The 18,922-nt window shown below is 39.0% G+C and overlaps 1 protein-coding gene across 3 annotated transcripts in view; it reads left to right on the plus strand.

The window, feature by feature from the left end:
- The window catches only part of ASCC1 (activating signal cointegrator 1 complex subunit 1), a 92,007-nt gene that overhangs the window by 27,283 nt on the left and 45,802 nt on the right, over nt 1–18,922 (plus strand). For all 3 annotated transcript variants that reach the window (XM_065893845.1, XM_065893844.1, XM_065893846.1), the window contains one exon: nt 13,169–13,305. In XM_065893845.1, coding sequence (XP_065749917.1) covers nt 13,169–13,305 — 137 coding nt within the window. The remainder of the gene's footprint in view (nt 1–13,168; nt 13,306–18,922) is intronic.

Consider the following 18,922-nt stretch of genomic DNA (forward strand, 5'->3'; position numbering starts at 1 on the left):
TTGAAGATCTTTTGATGGTTGCTTGTCTGTTAACCACTTGTACCAATCTTTCAGCAGGTATTTTCCTTGGGACTAGCCTTGAGTAGAATTAGGTAGTAATTTGTACAGTATTTGAGCATTCAAAAAACAGCAGCAGAGCCTTCCCAGTTGTGCTTGGGTGTTTCAACTCCAAATCATATTCTGTTCCCTAATAGTTAAAAGATATCATGTGGATATGATATTATTTACGAAGGACTTTCGTTCATTAGGGATATCCATCTTCACTCCTGTATTAGGACTGAAGGAGGTGAGATTCTTTATCTTTTAAAAATACATTAATAATATTAATTTTTTTTTCTTTCTTTGAGAAGGTAAATTTATCGTCCTTTGCAGCTTATGTCAAATAAAAGAAGTCCTTTTGGGATCTCTGAGGTGAAAAGTAATATTGGAAAAGGAATTTATTAGATTACATTTATACCCTACTCTATATTAGTTTTCTGTTGCTGTGTAATAAATTACCACAATCTTAGCAGCTTAAAACAACACGCATTTATCATCTCACAGTATTGTAGTAGCTCTGTAGATTAGAAGACCTGGTGGCCTCGAGAGGGTTCTCTGCTTTGGGTCTCACAAGGCCAAAATCAAGGTATTGGCCAGACCGGTCTCTTATCTGGAGGCCCTGGAGGAGAATCCACTTCCAAGTTCATTCACATTGTTGGCAGAATTCATTTCCTTGTGGCTGTAGGTCTGAGGTCCCTGTTTCCTTGACATGGGGCCCTTCTCACTTCTGTCAAATCCTGCTTGTGCTTTGAGTCTCTGACTTTGCCACCAGCCAGAGAAAACTCTGCTTTTTAAAGAGCTCATGTGTATAGGTCAGGCTTACTGGGATAATCTGCCTGATTAAGGTCAGCTGTGCCGTATAACTGAGTATAATTACAGCCGTGATATCACATGCACAGGTTCCACCCACAGTCAAAGGAGAGGGGATTATATGAGGTTAAGGGTCTTTGAGGGTCATTCTTAGAATTCTGCCTGTAGCTATTAATGTTCATTTTAAAACATTGTTGTGAGGGTCACATTTTTGATACAGCTGACTTTTCTACTCCCGGCTCTCATCCTATCCTTCCCTCACCCTTCCCTGAACTCTTTTCTTCCCTTAAAATAGTGGGCCCCTTTTCTCTCTTTATTTGGTAGCATGCTTGTCCTTGACCTCATCCTCGACTCTCTAAGGGAACCCTGGATTTACCTTTTAGAATAACATTTCCTGAAATCACTTTTCTTTGTGCTGATCAATTATATAAGAAGTGTTTGACTACAGACATCATCATCATCATCCTTGTGCTTCAGCTCCCTAAGCCTGAGTATTTAATGTAGGATTTAGCTGCTCACAGACACCAGCAAGGTGTTTTTCATCTATGTGATCTGCAGATGAACTGCACCTTATTTTTTCACTCTTTCCTCTCTTGCATTAAGATTCAAAGATGTCTCACTGTCTGTAAGTTCAAGCAGTACGTTAAAACCCTGTATATCTCTCAATCTATCTATAGCTAGTAATGCTAATATAATTCCAATTTATCTCACAGCAGGGTCCAGTAGAAAAGCACATCAGTAATGAAAAATAGTAATTCAAAACTGTGTTTGGTGGAGCATTCTGAAGGCTTTGTAGATCTGTCTGAAGCAACAGGGGATTTCTCAGGCTGCCTGGAGAACCTGAACAGGTTATAGAACAAAAACTACATCATTCTGCTCATACTGTGGTGTGAAGGTTGACACTGGGCAGAAATGGCTAATGGATTTGGGGTCCATCCCCTCTCCCCAAGTTAGGATTAGTTTTTTCCATTTAGTATTATTCACTGAAGAAGAAAATTTATATATAAAAGCTTTAGTGGATAATTTAGGATTTTTCATGTGTAAGGGGAGTTGTAGGATTTGTAATTATCTTGTGAACTAATTTAGAATGAAGACGGATACAGGCATACCTTGGAGATATTGCACATTTGGTTCCAGACCACTGCAATAAAGTGAGACATATGAATTTTTTGGTTTCCCAGTGCATATGAAAGTTATGTTTACACTTTACTATAGTCTATTAAGTGTGCAATAGTATTGTGTCTAAAAAATGTATATACCTTAATTAAAAATAATGCTGTTGGAAAAATGGCAGCAATAGACTTGCTCCACTCAGAGTTGCCACAAAACTTCAATTTGTAAAAAACATAATATCTGTGAAGCACAGTAAAGCGAAGCACAATTAAACAAGGTGTGCCTGTAGTTGTCTTTGGTTGTAATAAAAGTTGTGAACTCCTGAGTTCTAATGTTAGGTGAGAAAGTAAGAAAAGGAGATGTTACAAGATTCATATAGTGTACCATTTGGATGGAGATGATTGTTGTGAATAAGTGTTTATCTTTTATTCATTCATTCACTATTTTTTAAATGTCTACCATTGTCCAGGCTATATATTTTGTGCTAACAATGGACTCTACCCTATGGATCCCATACTCTACTGGGGGGAAACAGTGTTCTTATAGAAATAGTTAGAGTACTGTGAGTTAAGTGCTATTAGAGGGAGTGCAGTGGGTTCACAGAGGAGAGATTCTCCAGTGGTTGGAAAAGGCTTATTAAGGGAGGTGACACTTGAATTGAGTCTTGAAAGAAGAACAAGAGTTCTGGCAAAGGGGGATGAGCATTCTGGGCAGAGGAACTGGCACTTGCAAGGTATGGAGGTGTTCTAGTCAGCTGTGTTCAGGGAAGAGTTAGGAGTTTGTTAAGACTGCAACCTGGAAAGTGAGTAGGGTAGGGAAGAGGTAGGAGTCAAGAGTGGAAAGGTGAATGGTATCCAGGTTGTGAAAGGTCATGTGTGGATTAAGGATTTTGAATGTATTTTATAGTCAGGAACCGGCAAAGGTTTTAAGTAGGGACTAATGTGATTAACTTAGCGTTGTAGTTGCCTCTGAAGGCAGTGTGGAGGATGGATTGAGAGTTAAGGAGTGGGGTACGAGAGGCATCTACCAGTTAGAGACTATTGATACCATCTATTAAAAAAAAGACTAAGGGTTTCCCTGGTGGTGCAGTGGTTAAGAATCTGCCTGCCAATGCAGGGGACATGGGTTCGATCTCTGGTCCAGGAAGATCCCACATGCCATGGAGCAACTAAGCCCATGCGCCACAACTACTGAGCCTGTGCTTCTAGAGCCCGCGAGCCACAACTACTGAGACCACATGCTGCAACTACTGAAGCCTGCGCTCCTAGAGCCCATGCTCCGCAGCAAGAGAAGCCACCTCAGTGAGAAGCCCGTGCACTGCAACAAAGAGTAGCCCCTGCTCGCCACAACTAGAGAAAGCCCGCGCACAGCAACAAAGACCCAGTGCAGCCAAAAATAAATTAAAAAAAAAAAAAGACAAAGGCCTGTGGCATATTCAGGAGGGGATATGTTCCAGAGATATTTTAGAGATCTCTCTAAAGTGGGGATAATAATGGTGCCTACCTTTAGTGTTGATGTGAAGAGTAAATGAGTTAATAAATTTAAGGTGTTTAGAGCAGAGCACGGTGCATAGTTAGTATTGTGTTTGCTCTTGTAATAATAGCACGGATTACTGTATAGGAGATGAGGGTAAGTGTAGCATCAAGAAGGAGCGGAGGATCTGACTTGAATAGGAGGTGTACCATTAACTCATCACTAATGTTTAAGTGATCATTGTCTGTCTTTGGGAATAGATGTAGGTTGGTAGATGGATTGCCAGCTAGTGCTTACAAGTAACTTATAGAGGAATAGTTAAGTTTTTAGAAAAGTATGTTTAACTATTCATTGTGCTTATCAACATAAGAGAGTTGTATCCTTTAGTTAAGGGGAGATGCTTTTTGCTTCTTTTCCGGTGGGTAAGGATATTTAGACCATGCGTGAGAACATTCATTTTTTCTGGTCACTGTAAAAGCTGATCCTTGAATATTTGTCCTTTGTTTTTAAGAACCTCTCCACTTTCCTGTAAGTATGTCTGGATAGAATTTATAAGATAGAAGAGTCAAAACCCTGTTTTCTGAAGCTTATTCAGCATAACGATTATTTGATTAATAACATACAGAGATTCTCAAATCAAAGTCAGCATTTGTGAACAGTCTTAAAGGATAGAAATGACTCAGCAGAGCCTAATTAGCTCTTGAGGGTGCTTTAAAAGGAAGAGTAAAGATGGCATTTGTTTAGAGTGTAGCCTAGTCATATAAAAAGCAAGAAGGGGGAAAGCCTCTATTTATTCCATACTACTATGTGCCAGAGGCTTCAGAACAACCCTGAGAAGGAAATGTGTGTTTTAGAGATGATGAAATTGAGTTTCAGAGCAGTGAGTAACTCACCTCAAGTAATACTATGGATAGGTAGCAGAAATAGAATTTGAAACCAGGCCTATCTGGTTGCAAAGCCAAATGCTCTTTTCACCAGTCTTATATGAATAACTTTTCTATGTGAATGAGGTAGGTATATATCACCCACCCAGGAGTGATTGTCTGGGATTTGGCCATAAAAAAGAAAATATAATGAGCATAGGGGAAGGCTTCCGTACTTATTTCCTCTCTTTCTTTGCATAGAATATCAGGAAGTGAATTGGTAGACCCCTCACAAATACCTGTTTCGTACTTATTTATAGGTTTTGTGAGAGCATGTAAAAAATCTATAGGACCTTTGAGTTAGAGGTAAACTGGGCCATCTCCCTCATCTTATAGAGAAGGAAACCAAGGTCCAAAGAAGTGAGATGGTTTGCCTGATCATAGCTGGTTTATAGCAGAGTTGGAATTAGAACCCTAAACTCTGTATTCCAGGTTAGAAGCCTTTTGTAGCTAAATCCCAAACCTTTGTTATGCCTGGAATTCCTGGAAGATGATATCTGTGCATATAATTTGAGGATTATTTTTTTTGTTTCTGGCTCTCAGCATGTACTGTCAAGGCCAAGTGCTGTACATTATATATGTTCTGGGTGCTACACATTTGGATCAGATTCATAGGCATTCTTTTCTTAACTCTCATGTAATGGAGCATGACCTTTGGGATCTGAGTCTGAAGAGAGGCTTCACTTCTGCCAGCTGATAGCTCTGGCAGATGTACCTATGTTATATCCCAACTGTGTGGACAGAATGGTTTGAGTTCTTACTGGGGCTTTAAGGAAAAAAAAGTGGGCTAATCCATACTTCTCTCTACTGGCCTTTTCCCCAAGCATGACATTTTTAGATTTCACTATTCCTTGTTAATTGTTCATTCTGATAGCACTGCCAGCAGTTCTGCCCCCGTGGACCCCGAGAGCTGGATTAAAAGTGAAATCAGTGAAGGCACTGTGATCATGTGGTGACTGCTGATAAATCATGGAGCTGCAGTTTGAATGAGAGGGTTAAGGTCTTGCACCTAGGACTGCTGAGTTAGAACTCGCCTTTGAACTCTGAACTGGGGCTTAGGCATGCACATAAGCTTTCTGTGGAGGTAGCTTTTGCATGCATTTTTTCCTTAGATGAGGTCCTATTTAACAAATAAAGAAACTGAGGCTCATAGATATGACTTAGCCATAAAGAACCCAACCCCCCAATCTAGATAGAACCACCCTAGGGGATTCTTGTTACTTCACCCTTTGCTTCAGCTTGCTGGGTGGAAGGTCACCACCGTTAGGATTTTCAGGCGCCAGCCTGGGTGGCCAACCTAACAAAGTAAAATAGTTCTGGCTCCGAGTAATGGTGAACTTGGAGCAGGGCCCAGTGTAATTAAACCCCTGGAGAAAAGAATTTGTTGTTGGCCTGTATTCATTACAGTGAAGAAGCTTGCGGGTAGAAATATGATATATTCCAAGCAAAGAAAAATAGTGGCTCTAGAGATCTATGCCATTGCCTTGAAGATTGTTTGGTTCCACATTAAATTTAGATAGTTCAGTAAGAGAAAAGCTTTTCTTGGTAGATGGCATTCCTAGGCAGGGTAAAATTTAGGGTGTTTCTCCATTTATTAAAAGACTGTCCAGTAGAGTTTCATATGCATTATATAATCTAAAACACAGTTAAAGCCTGTCTGAACTCTTATGACTCACAATTCCCCCAAAGACTTCAGTTTATGTTGCCTTTAGGTATCCCATGTGTTCCTTTCCTTGCTCTTTTGTGTTCTCTCTGTTTTATTTCCAAGTATTTACTATTTTTGTGGCCAGGGAACTCAAGTTGACTGAAGTGGTAGGCTCCCAAAGAAAAAGGTAAGGGAAGAAAAGTTCTAGAGCTTCTTTTTTCTAGATAGTAAGATAATAAATTTATGTTGGTTTAAACCACTAAGTTTGTGGTAATTTGTTATAGTAACAGTAGGATACTAATAATTTTAAACTCACAGAAAAGTTATAAGACTAAGGATAGTACTCTACTCAGATTCACTTGTTAATATTTTGCTTTGTTTTATCATTCTCTCTTTCTCTTTTTTCATCCTTTCTGAACTACTTTAAAGTGCACTGCATATGTCATGACCCTTTACCCCTCACACCTCAATATATATTTCCTGAGAATTGGAATTTTTTTTAATGTAATAACCAGGTACATCTTCCCATGTTTGAGTCATTTTTATTTTTGTGAAGTGTCTCTTTATGTCTTTTGTCTATTGCTCAGTAGCATTTTTAGTCATTTTCCTTTGATTTTTAAAAGTTCTTTATATATTAGAGATATTAACCCTTTATCTGTGATATATGTTGCAAGTATTTTCTTCTAGTGTATTGTCTTTTAACTTTGCTTATATTTTTTGCCATGTAAAAGTTTTCTCTTTTTAAGTAATCAAATTTATTGGTCTTATTGCATCTGGATTTCTAGTCTTAGTTTGACAGCCTTTTTCTACATCCAGGTTAAAGAGGAATTTACCCATCTTGTTTTCTTGAATAGTTTGTTTTTTTACGTTTCAGTCTTTAATTTGGAGTTTATTCTTGTGTGTGGTGTAATGAATGAATATAATTTTATTCTTTTTCCAAATGGCTGTCCAGTTGCCCTAGTATCATTTATTAACAAAAATCATATTTGCCTCAGTGGTTTGAGATAACAGCTTTGCCATCCACAAAGATTTCTGTGTGTACATGGTGTTTTTAACATTATATGTTGAAAGACCTTTGGGAAGTCATCAAATACAAAAGGTCAAATAAGAGTTGATCAGAGGTCAAGTAAACTATTCCATGAGAATAGCTCTCAGCAGGTTGAGTTATAGGTGAAAACTTGTTTCAGGATTGTTAAGATGCTCTTAAAAAGAAAAGGCATACAGATTTTTTTTTTTTTTTTTTTTTTGCGGTACGTGGGCCTCTCATTGTTGTGGCCTCTCCTGTTGCGGAGCACAGGCTCCGGACGTGCAGGCTCAGCGGCCATGGCTCATGGGCTCAGCCACTCCGTGGCATGTGGGATCTTCCTGGACCGGGGCATGAACCCGCGTCCCCTGCATTGGCAGGCGGACTCTCAACAACCGCGCCACCAGGGAAGCCCGGCATACACATTTTTATATTTAACAGCTTTATTGAGGTACAGTTTACATACCAAAAAAACCCACCCATTTCAAGTGTACAGTTCAATCATTTTTAGTAAATTTACGGAGTTGTGCAATCATAACCATAATCTAATTCTATTTCTAGAACATTCCTGTCACTCCAGAAATGTCCCTTATGCCTATTTGCAGTCCCAGCCCTAACCCCAGGCAACCATCTGGCTTTCAGTCTCTACAGATGTGCCTCTTCTGAATATTTCACATAAGTGGAATCGTATAATATGTAGTTTTTGCATCTGGCTTCTTTTACTTAGTTATTGTTTTTGTAGTTTATTCATATTATTACATGTGTATGTTGCCTAGTAGTATTTCGTTGTATGACTGTACTAAATTTTGTTTATCCCTTCACCAGTTGATAGATATTTGGATTACTTCCACTTTTTGGTTCTTATAAATAATACTGCTGTGACATTCACTTACAAGTTTTTATGTGGACCTGCATCTTCATTTCTCTTGAGTAGAGTCCTAGGAATGAAACGTCTGGGTTGTACTGAAAATTCACGTTTAACTTTTTGAGGAACTGCCAAACTGTTTTCCAGAGGGGCTGCACTATTTTCCATTCCTCCCAGCAATGTATTCAGCAGTTCAGTTTCTCCATATCCTCACCAGTGCTTGTTATTGTCTGTCTTTTTGATTACAGTCATTCTAGTGAGCATGAAGTGATGTCTCATTTTGGTGTTGATTTGCATTTCCTAAAACACTAATGATGTTCAACACCTTTTCATATGTTTATTAGCCAGTAGTATATCTTCTTTGGTGAAATGTCTATTCAGATACTCTGCTCATTTTTAAATTGGATTGTGTATCATTTTATTATTGAATTTTTAAAAATTTAAAAATGTTTATATTTATCAGATATATGATCTGCAAATATTTTTCTCCCAAATAATTTTTTCTCTGTGGCTTGTCTTCTCACTTTCCTAATGTATCTTTTGAAGCACAAGTTTTTAACTTTGATCAAGTTCAGTTAATCCTTTTTTTCTTCTTTATGGGTTATGCTTATGCTTTTGATGCTCGTATCTCAGAAAAGACAATGATTAAAACTACTTTTCATGGAATTATGATATTTGCCTTATTTTCAGGACTAGTCTGGTGATCAGACTATTGTGTGAGTTTTGTTGAAATGTATAATGCCTTGCCTCTGGGTGATGGCCTCATTGTTCCAGAGTCCTTTGGGCAACTATTACTAGAGAGGCAGAGTAATATTGATCAAAAGTGTAGGCTTTGGGGCCTGACTACCTGGGTTTGAATTTTAACTTCATCCCTTCCTAACAGTGTTACTTTGGGAAAGTGGCTTTATTTCTCTGTGCCTCAGTTTCCTCATCTGTAAAATGGGGATAATACTATCGGGTTGGCCAAAAAGTTCATTTGTTTTTTTCCGTAAGATCTTACAGAAAAACTTTTTGGCCAGCCCAGTACTTTGCTCGTAGGGTGTTTGTGTATATAAAGTTCATAAGAAATGCCTGGGGCAGAGTAAGCCTCAAGAAATATTAGCTCTTATTATTAGGGGAGCAATTCTCAACTGTAGTTTGGGGTGGGGTTGTGCATATTGGAATCATTTGTGGGGCTTTGCATGCCTTTCTAAAGAGACAGATTCCTCCATGGGTTACAGCAGCTGGGATGTTTAGTATTGCGCTTAGCCTTCCTTGACACATTTAAAGTTGATTGTTCCTTAAAATCACTTTCATTAAATGAGGCAGTTTGGGTTGATGTGTAGAATTATAAAACTCTTCATCAGATGTAAAAATAGCTCAAGCTCCATTAACACTTAGAAAATGAATAATCTATTAATTCCTCTTGCCAAGGCAAAAATCAGGCAGTCTTAGGCAAACCAAGAGCAGAATATAAGCTATCTGCATTTGATAAATACATTTTTCTGCTTTTGGGGTGGTTTATTAGTCCAGGGATCAGATTATGGGATAAGAACTTGTAATTCAGAGATAGAAGAATTCCTGCTTTGCTCCTGTTGGAGGATAAGATTCACAACTTTTTTTTTCTTGTCTTCATTTGCAAAATGAGTTTAATGAAATTTGAGACCTAATTATCTTCAAAAGGGATTCATGATCTGATATGGGACTACTATCAGAATATATAATGAATCCTTATAACTCAACAATAAAAAGACAGAAAATGGGCAAAGGATTTAAATAGACATTTCTCCAAAGGGGATGTACGAATGTCCAACAGGGACATGAAAAGATGTTCAGCATCATTGGTCAATAGTGAGAAGCAAATCAAAACCACAATGTGATACCACTTTACACCTACTAGGATGACTATAGTAAAATTTAAAAAGGAAAATATTAAGTGTTGGTGAAAGTGTAGAGAAATAGGAACCCTTGTACATTGCTGCTTGGAATGTAAAATGGTTCAGTTTCTGTGGAAAACAGTTTGGTGGTTCCTCAGTAAGTTAAACATAGAGTCATCATAGGACCCAGCAATTCCACGCCTTAGTATATATCCAAAAGAGTTGAAAACATATGTCAACATGGATGTTGACACAGATGTTTTTTAAAGCTGCATTATTAATAATAGCCAAAAGATGGAATCAATCCAAATGACCATCAAGGGATAAATGGCTAAACAAACTGTGTTATATGCATACAGTGGAATATTATTGAGCCGTGAAAAAGGATGAAGTACTGATATATGCTGCAACTTGAATGAAGTTTGAAAACATGCTAAGTGAAAGAAGCCAGACACAAAGGTCATATATGGTATGATTCCTTTTATTTGCCATATCCATTATAGGCAAATCCGAAGAGACAGAAAGCAAACTAGAGGTTACCAGGAGATGAGCAATGGGAAATAGGGAGTGATTATTTAATAAGTATGAAGTGTTTTTATGGGGTGCTGAAAAAGTTTTCAAACTAAAGAGAGATGGTGGTTTTACAAAATTGTGAATACACTAAATACCATTAAATTTTGTACACTCTAAAATGGTTAATTGTGGGGCTTCTCTGGTGGCGCAGTGGTTGAGAGTCCGCCTGCCGATGCAGGGGACATGGGTTCGTGCCCCGGTCCGGGAAGATCCCACATGCCGCGGAGCGGCTGGGCCCGTGAGCCATGGCCACTGAGCCTGCGCGTCTGGAGCCTGTGTGCTCTGCAACGGGAGAGGCCACAACAGTGAGAGGCCCGCGTACAGCAAAAAAAAAAAAAAAAAAAAATTAAAATGGTTAATTGTGTGCTAAGTGAATTTCTTGTCAGTTTAAAAGTGGGGGAGACAAGTTTTAAAGTGCAAGGAATGATTATGCTAGAAAAGGATGACCATATTTGATGTGGCTACTCCAGTGTCTGGATATCTCTCCAAATTCATTTTTCACTCACCTTTGCTTGGGACAGTTTATTCTTTTTTTAATAAGTTAGTTTCTTTCTTTCTCTCTCTCTTTCTTTCTTTCTCTTTCTCTTTTTCTCTCTCTATCTTTCTCTTTCTGCATTGCTGCACGCGGGCTTTGTCTAGTTGTGGCGAGAGGGGGCTACTCTTCGTTGAGGTGCTCTGGCTTCTCATTGTGGTGGCTTCTCATTGCGGAGCACAGGTTCTAGGCGTGCGGGCTCTAGAGGGCAAGCTAAGTAGTTGTGGTACACGGGCTTAGTTGCTCCGTGGCATGTGGGATCTTCCTGGACCAGGGCTTGAACCCGTGTCCCCTGCATTGGCAGGCGGATTCTCAACCACTGCGCTACCAGGGAAGTCTGGGGCAGTTTGTTCTTACACAAAATATTTTACCTGAAAATACTGCAGTGTCTGCTAAGATAGAAACTTTTTTATAAAGAGTATACTACCTTTGGGGAAGCCCATAAGAGGCCCAGTTGCTCTGGAACTGATAAAGCTGATGAGGAACAAAAGCTATTCTTAGAACCTGTAATTAGGTAGCATTCTGTTTTTCCTGGGCATAACATTTTATCAGGCTACCAGTTCATTTTTTAAAAAAATATTTCTTGAAGTGAAATTCGCCTAACATAAAATTAACCATTTTAAAATGAATGATTCAGTGGCCTTTTGTGCATTAGCAGTGTTGTGTAAGTACCAACTCTCTATCATTCCACATGTTTTCATCACCCCAAAGGAGAATCCCATACCCATGAAGCACATCCTTGCCAGCACTTGTTTTCCACTTTTTTGATTATAGGCAGCCTGATCGGTGTGAAATGGTACCTCATTGTGGCTTTGATTTGCATTTCTTTTAATGACTGAAGAAGTTGAACATCGTCATGTGCCTGTTGGCCATTTGTATTTCTTCTTTGGAGAAATATCTACTCAAGTCCTTTTTCTTTTTCTCTTTTAAAAACAATTAATTAATTAATTTTTGGCTGCGTTGGGTCTTCGTTGATGGGTCTATGTTGCTGCATGCAAGCTTTCTCTAGCTGTGGCGAGCGGAGTCTTCTCTTCGTTGTGGTGTGTGGGCTTCTCATTGTGGTAGCTTCTCTTGTTTCGGAGCTCGGGCTCTAGGTGTGCAGGCTTCAGTAGTTGCGGCATGTGGGCTCAGTAGTTGTGGCTCGCGGGCTCTAGAGCACAGGCTCAATAGTTGTGGCGCATGGGCTTAGTTGCTCTGGGGCATGTGGGATCTTCCCGGACCAGGGCTCGAACCCGTGTCCCCTGCATTGGCAGGTGGATTCTTAACCACTGCGCCACCAGAGAAGTCCCTTTTTCTTTCTTTAAATCGAGCTATCTTTTAGTTGTTGAGCTTTGTACGTGCTCTTTATATATTATGGATACAATATGACCCTTGTCAGATGTATGGTTTGCAAATATTTCTCCCATTCTGTAGGTTGTCTTTTTCACTTTATTTTTTGTTTTAACTTTTTACTTTCTATTGGAGTATAGTTGATTAACAGTGTTGTGATGGTGTCTTTTTCACTTTCTTTGTAGTCCTTTGATACACAAAAGTTTTAAAGTTTGAAGTCTAATCTGATTTTTCTTTTGTTACCATACTATTGGTGTCATATCTAAGAATCCATTGCCAAATCCAAGGTCATCGAGATTTTCCTCTCTTTTTCTTCTAAGAATTTTATGATTTTATGGTTTTAACTCTTATATCATTGATCCATTTTGACATAGGTTTTGTATATAGTATATGGTATGGGTTCACATCATTCTCTTGCATGTAGATATTCAGTTGTCCCAAAATCATTTGTTGAAGAGACTCTTCTTTTCCCATTAAATTGTCCTGGCAGCCTGGTTGAAAATCAGTTGGTCATGGATGTGTGGGTTTATTTCTCTGCACTCAATTCTGTTCCTGTAAGGAACGGCACCAAGAAACGGGGGAGAGCTTAAACAAGCTTTATTTGGGAACGCTCCCGCGCTAGGTTCACTGGTCCAAGAGAAAGGGGCCAGAGAAGTCGCGCCTGGGCGAGGGTTTGGGCAGAATTTATAGGGGAAGAAGGGAAAGGGGTGTGGTGAATCCGGGAGGGCGCAGGGTATTCCTTATTTGGTGGTCTTTTCGGATATTGTGGGGGACCGTTAGTCCCGCCCCTCGAAAGGCGGGAAGGCTGGGCCGGGTGGAAAGTCCCCAGGTCATTTCCTGGAACTGGGTGGTCCGGAAAGTCTCCAGGTCAGTTTCAACCTGTGAGTCTGATTGCGTTCCCCTGCCTCGGGCCATTTGGCCTTACAGTTCCTACCATGTACTTTTGTATGGGCTGAGTTTCTTGTTTTTTCTCCCTTTGATAATAGGATCACGGGGTTGATAGCACCATTTTCCAGAATCCTAAAAAGCTTCACCTAACTATTGGGATGTTGGTGCTTTTGAGTGATCAAGAGATCCAGCAGACATGTGAGATGCTACAGCAGTGTAAAGAGGAATTCATTGAGTGAGTAATCCACAGGAGTGGGGAAGGGTGGTCACCCTGTACTGGCTTCTTTCTGGTATCACAGACTTGTTTTTGGACTAGGGAGCTGGGTGACATGGGAACAAAATTTGTTGACTCACCCATTTGTAACACTTAACATTGGATTATTGTCTAAAAGGTTTAAAATGGATTTAAAGCATATATTTACAGATTTGTGTGGAAAGGCTCTACCTTAAATTTTACCAGTTCAGTTGGCAAATTTTGTTCTTTAACAAGGACATCCCATTCTTTTCTCAAAAAGGAAATTCTCTTCATTATCTATAGAAGAGTGTAGGCTACTGTATTAGTTTTCTGTGCTGCTGTAACACATTATTACAACCTTGGTGGCTTAAAACAGCACAAATTTATAATCTTACAGTTCTGTGGGGCAGAAATCTGATAGGGGTTTCACTGGGCTAAAATCAAGTTACTGGCAGGGTTGTGTTGCTTTTTGGAGGCTCTAGGGAAGAATCTACTTCCTTGTCTTTAAAGTCCTGATTTAGAGGCCACCCACAGTACTTGGCTAGTAGCCTCCTTCCTCCATCTTCAAAACTAACAATGTTGCATCTGTTTGACCCTCAATCTGTTACATCTCTCTCTCTGGCCACAGCAGGGACAGGTTCTCTGCTTCTAAGGATGTGTGTGATTTAATTGAGCCCACCCAGATAATCCAGAGTAATCTCCCCACCTTAAACTCTTTCGCCTTAATCACATCTGCAAAACCTTCTTTGCCATGTAAGGTAGTATATTTACAAATTCCAAAGAGTAGAACATGGGCATCTTTGGAGGGCCGTTATTGTGCTTACCATAGTAACTCAAGCATTATAACATGATTCCATAGGAGAGTCTTCACTGTATTTCAGAAATGCAGTCTTTAATTTTCTTTTCTTTAATAAAGGTAGTTTTGTTTGAGTCAGTAAGGATACCAAAAACTGTCCAAGCAGTCGGTTTTGGCTCAGGGAAAACATTGCTGTTCTGACGGCAGAGTTGTTATTCTTTTTACTGTAAGATTTTAATTTGCATATACATCTGACCTAACAGCTCTGTTTCAAAGGATCATCTCTTCTGAGCCCCCCTTCCTTTGTTCCTTTTACTTAAGATTGAAGCAAACCAAGAGGAACTTGAAAATTAACTGACTTGAATAGTTTTATTTTTATTCAATTGTAAAATACAGGTCCTATACTATTCTGACATGGCCTTGTAGAAGTGGGTTACCTGGTTCATTGGGTAAAACAAGGTAAAAGGATTTAAATTTTTTCTCAAGGTATGTTGTATATGAAACTGTAATACAAAGACTTATTTGTGGGCCAGTTCTCTTTTTTCCATTAATTGTTTTGAAGACAAAATATTTTTCTTGAGCAAAATCATAAGCTGATCGTGTTTGCAGCTGCCTGTTCTTTCTGAATTTCAAACAGCAAAGAATACTTCTTTGTCTTGTTCTTTGCATAGTGATGGGCAACTATTTTCTCTCTATCTGACCTAAAATTCAAAATAATTTGGTGTTTGTAATTAGATATTTACAGTTTTCCTTGCATAAAATAAAATTTTATGCTTTACCTTACAAAGCAGAGCAATTTTACCTTGTTTAAAAATCACTTCTGATACTTTAACTTCCCAGATTACTTTTTGCTAAACAAAACTGAAAGCAGCTGCATTTTTTGGCTGCCATTAGGATAATCCTGCTAACAAAAAAATTAAAGGCGGATAAAATATTTGTTCAGAGAGGTATTTGGTTTTTTACCTTATGAAAATCAGGTCACAGGATTTTAATCACTGAAGCCTTATCCTGAGCTATGTGAGGATTTAGTTGAGTTCCTCCCTTTTATGTCTCTTGGTGTCTTTTGTGACTAAATGCCAAATCTGAACCCTTTAAGCGTGTCAGAGTTGGTGTGCATAGGGAATGAAGAGCAGCCTTAATAGTTCCTAAGAATTTTTGACATGACAGGATGAAAACAGTAATTGTAGTTTTTCAAATTTAGCAAAGCTTTTGAAATAGGACACGTTACCCTGCCAAAAATCTGCAGTGCAGGCAAAAATTTTTTTAAGTTGCTCTTTTCAAAAAGCTGGAAAGGTTTAAAACCAGCAAGTATAGCAGGCCTCCCCAGCCTTCTTCTCTCACCTTCCCTCTGTTATACACACTTGTTTTAAAAGTATATAGTGCAAAATTAATCTACCTGATTGGCTAGGGGGGTGAGAATCAGAATTGGTTGTTTGTATTGTCCAGAAATGCCCTGTTTTCCTAAAAGGAAGAAAAGTCTCCAAAAAAAAAAAAAAAAAAAAAATCACCTAACTTCTTTTTCTTTCTTATTCCTTTTTTTTTTTTTTACATCTTTATTGGAGTATAATTGCTTTACAGTGGTGTGCTAGTTTCTGCTTTATAACAAAGTGAATCAGTTATACATATACATATGTTCCCATATCTTTTCCCTCTCCCTCCCACCCCTTCTTCCTTATTCTTGATCTTCGATCTCAGTCTTTGTACTTGGTATGCTTAGAAAAAAAATGTCAATAAATAATTGCATTTCTAACCTGAACCTTTTATGATGTAAAGATCGCAAATTAAAATATAAAGGTGGAAAACATTGGAAATGAATAGTCTACTATAACATGCTGTAGCTTAATTTAATGGCTTTTTAAATTGAGGTATTAAATGTGGCTATATTGGCGTTTAATTAAAATTGTGGTGATACATAGATATTTTAAAGAAATGGGTAGTTGAATGTTCGTTTTAAATTTGGGGGTGGTATTTGAGTTTAAGGTATATCACCTGACCAGAAATAGAACTTTCATTTCAATTCTTAGGCTAAAGGCTCACGTAGCTGTGTAGATTTCAAATGAATTATTCACCATGTTCAGTACATGCTGAAACACTAAATGTGTCCCTTGTGACTTTTCTTTGTGATATGTCGAACACAAACAGTGCCATGTCTCTGAGTATATAGTCTGACAAATGTGCCGCTCTTCTTTAGCTCCCGTTAACACTCTACTCATACCTAAGTGTTCCCAGTAGGCCTGAAGTAAAACCAAATAAGAAGTTAAAAAGGGACAAGAATGAGGAGAGGAGAAGAGGAAAAATACCCACAGATAAATGTCCCTAATTATTGCCTCATATGTCTCTCCATTGAAGAGTGTGCTCAGTGGTATCCAAGGTGGAATAGTTTGGTCACCAAGACAAAGAGCATTTATCAAGCAAACCATTGGATTCTCTCCCGCTCTTTAATTCTCCCTCTTGATAAATCCTAGGGATAGGTTGAAAGAGTTTGTTTCTACTTGTAAGGCAGACTTTGAATCTGTTCATTGTTTTGTTTTTGGTGCCGCATCTAATTCCAGTGGTTTGAGGTAGTTTAGAGCGAGGACATATATACAAAAGAAATGTTAAAGTCAGACAGATTAGAAACCATAAAGATGGAATGGGAAGAAAATTCTGTCTAAACCGAGGTGAGATAATAATTGTACTAGAACTTTAACATTTAGTGGTGTTTTCAAGCATCAGTATACTTGAACTATGGGAATTCTTGGCAGTCCAGTGGTTAGGACTTGGCGCTTTCACTGCCGGGGCCCTAGGTTTGATCCCTGGTGGGGGAACTAAGATCCCGCAAGCCGTGCAGTGTGGCCCAAACACACACGCACATATATATATATATACTTGAACTAAATTCCAGAAAGGAAAACACCAATTATTATAATTCTTATCTGATAAAAAGGAACATAATTTTTCAGGAGAGAATCCTTTTCTGGTTCTCAACCCAAGAAAAAGTTGTATAAATCTTAACATAAAGAACCCAGGTGATGATGAGCTGTGTCTTCAACAGGAGTTTGGCAGAAGATATAAAAACATTGTTCACGTTGCTCTTTCTTGTATTGACCCCTGGAAATTGAGAGTGTAACATTAAATATAACCCAGTAAAAACATTTTAGTGGGAAACTAAACCAGTGGTATGGTGCTTTCTGGTGATCTAACTATGCAAGGTTAGAGCTGAAAAAACATAGAAGAATGTACACTTAGTATTAAATTTTTTTTCCCCAAAAGTTTTGTTGACTGCCCTTTGATAGGATTTAATGGCAGTCTTTCATATTGAATTCTTTGACTATAACTAGAAATGGAGATACACTGTATTGGCTGGCTATCTATCTATCTATTTTATTTATTTCTGCATTGGGTCTTCGTTGCTGCGCGCAGGCTTTCTTTAGTTGCGGCAAACGGGGGCTGTTTTTGGTTGCAGTGCACGGGCTTCTCATTGCGGTGGCTTCTCTTGTTGCAGAGCACAGACTCTAGGCGCACGGGCTTCAGTAGTTGTGGCACATGGGCTCAGTAGTTGTGGCACATGGGCTTAGTTGCTCCGCGGCATGTGAGATCTTCCTGGAACGGCTCGAACCCATGTCGCCTGTATTGGCAGGCAGATTCTTAACCACTGCGCCACCAAGGAAGTTTGTATTGTTGATTGAAGCTAAAGACTTCAATCAGATAATAATTCAGAGCTTGACTTGTGTTTTGGAATATCCCACTTATTGGAGGTGGTTATAGGGATACTTATGATCAGGGTCATAATTTTTCTCATTAAAGTACCTGTCTAAAATAGTTGAGTTATTTAGTTTCTTAAAAAATTCTAGTCTTGTGCAGTAATAACGGCCTTGGTGTTTTAAGGGAATCTTTTTTTTTTTTTTTTTTTTTTGGCAGTACGTGGGCCTCTTACTGTTGTGGCCTCTCCCATTGTGGAGCACAGGCTCCGGACAGGCAGGCTCAGCGGCCATGGCTCACGGGCCCAGCCGCTCTGCAGCAAATGGGATCTTCCCGGACCGGGGCATGAACCCGTGTGCCCTGCATTGGCAGGTGGACTCTCAACCAGTGCACCACCAGGGAAGCCCTTAAGGAAATCTTTTACCATTAGGATTCCTAGGTTATAAAAGGATCTCCCTGGGCCTCAATTAAATATCAAGAAAACTTTTTTGTTTTGCCTTATTTGGAATTATTTTTTGATTAATCCTAACAGTCTGTTGTCTTTGAGCCAGTACCACATTTTATTCAATGACAATATAGGCGTGTGTCCACATTCTCAAAATTGTTCAGGACATCTTCTCCCTTTATAGTGGTACATCCAATCAATGTTTATCAGAGATTTATGGAGTACCCATTTTATATAAGGCACTGTCCCAGGTGCTGGGGATATAGGAGTAGAAAAGATGGATAGAGTCCCTGGCCTCATGGGGCTTGGAGAAGGCTGTTTGGTGAGCTGATTTTTAGCTGGGTTTCATGTTGTCACAGCAAAGCCTTTACTAGTTGAAGCATAAGTCTGTTTAAGAGGACTGGGAAGAAAGCAGGATGGTGGGTTTTACTTAACATAAAAGAAATACATGTTAACTTTAGAAGAGCTAAAAATTGCAGATAAACAGGAATTCCCTGGCTGTCCAATCGTTAGGACTCCACGCTTTCACCGCCAAGAGCACGGTTTCGGTCCCTTGTCGGGGAATTAAGATCCCGCAAGGCAAGCAGTGCGTCCAAAAAAAAAAATTGCAGATAAACAAGATATAACTTGTAATATTACCTAAAGATAATTACTATTAACATTTTGGGGCATGTACTCCCACGCTTTTTGGTTTG

Source organism: Phocoena phocoena, chromosome 16, assembly GCF_963924675.1.
Source record: "Phocoena phocoena chromosome 16, mPhoPho1.1, whole genome shotgun sequence".
Lineage (NCBI taxonomy): Eukaryota > Metazoa > Chordata > Mammalia > Artiodactyla > Phocoenidae > Phocoena > Phocoena phocoena.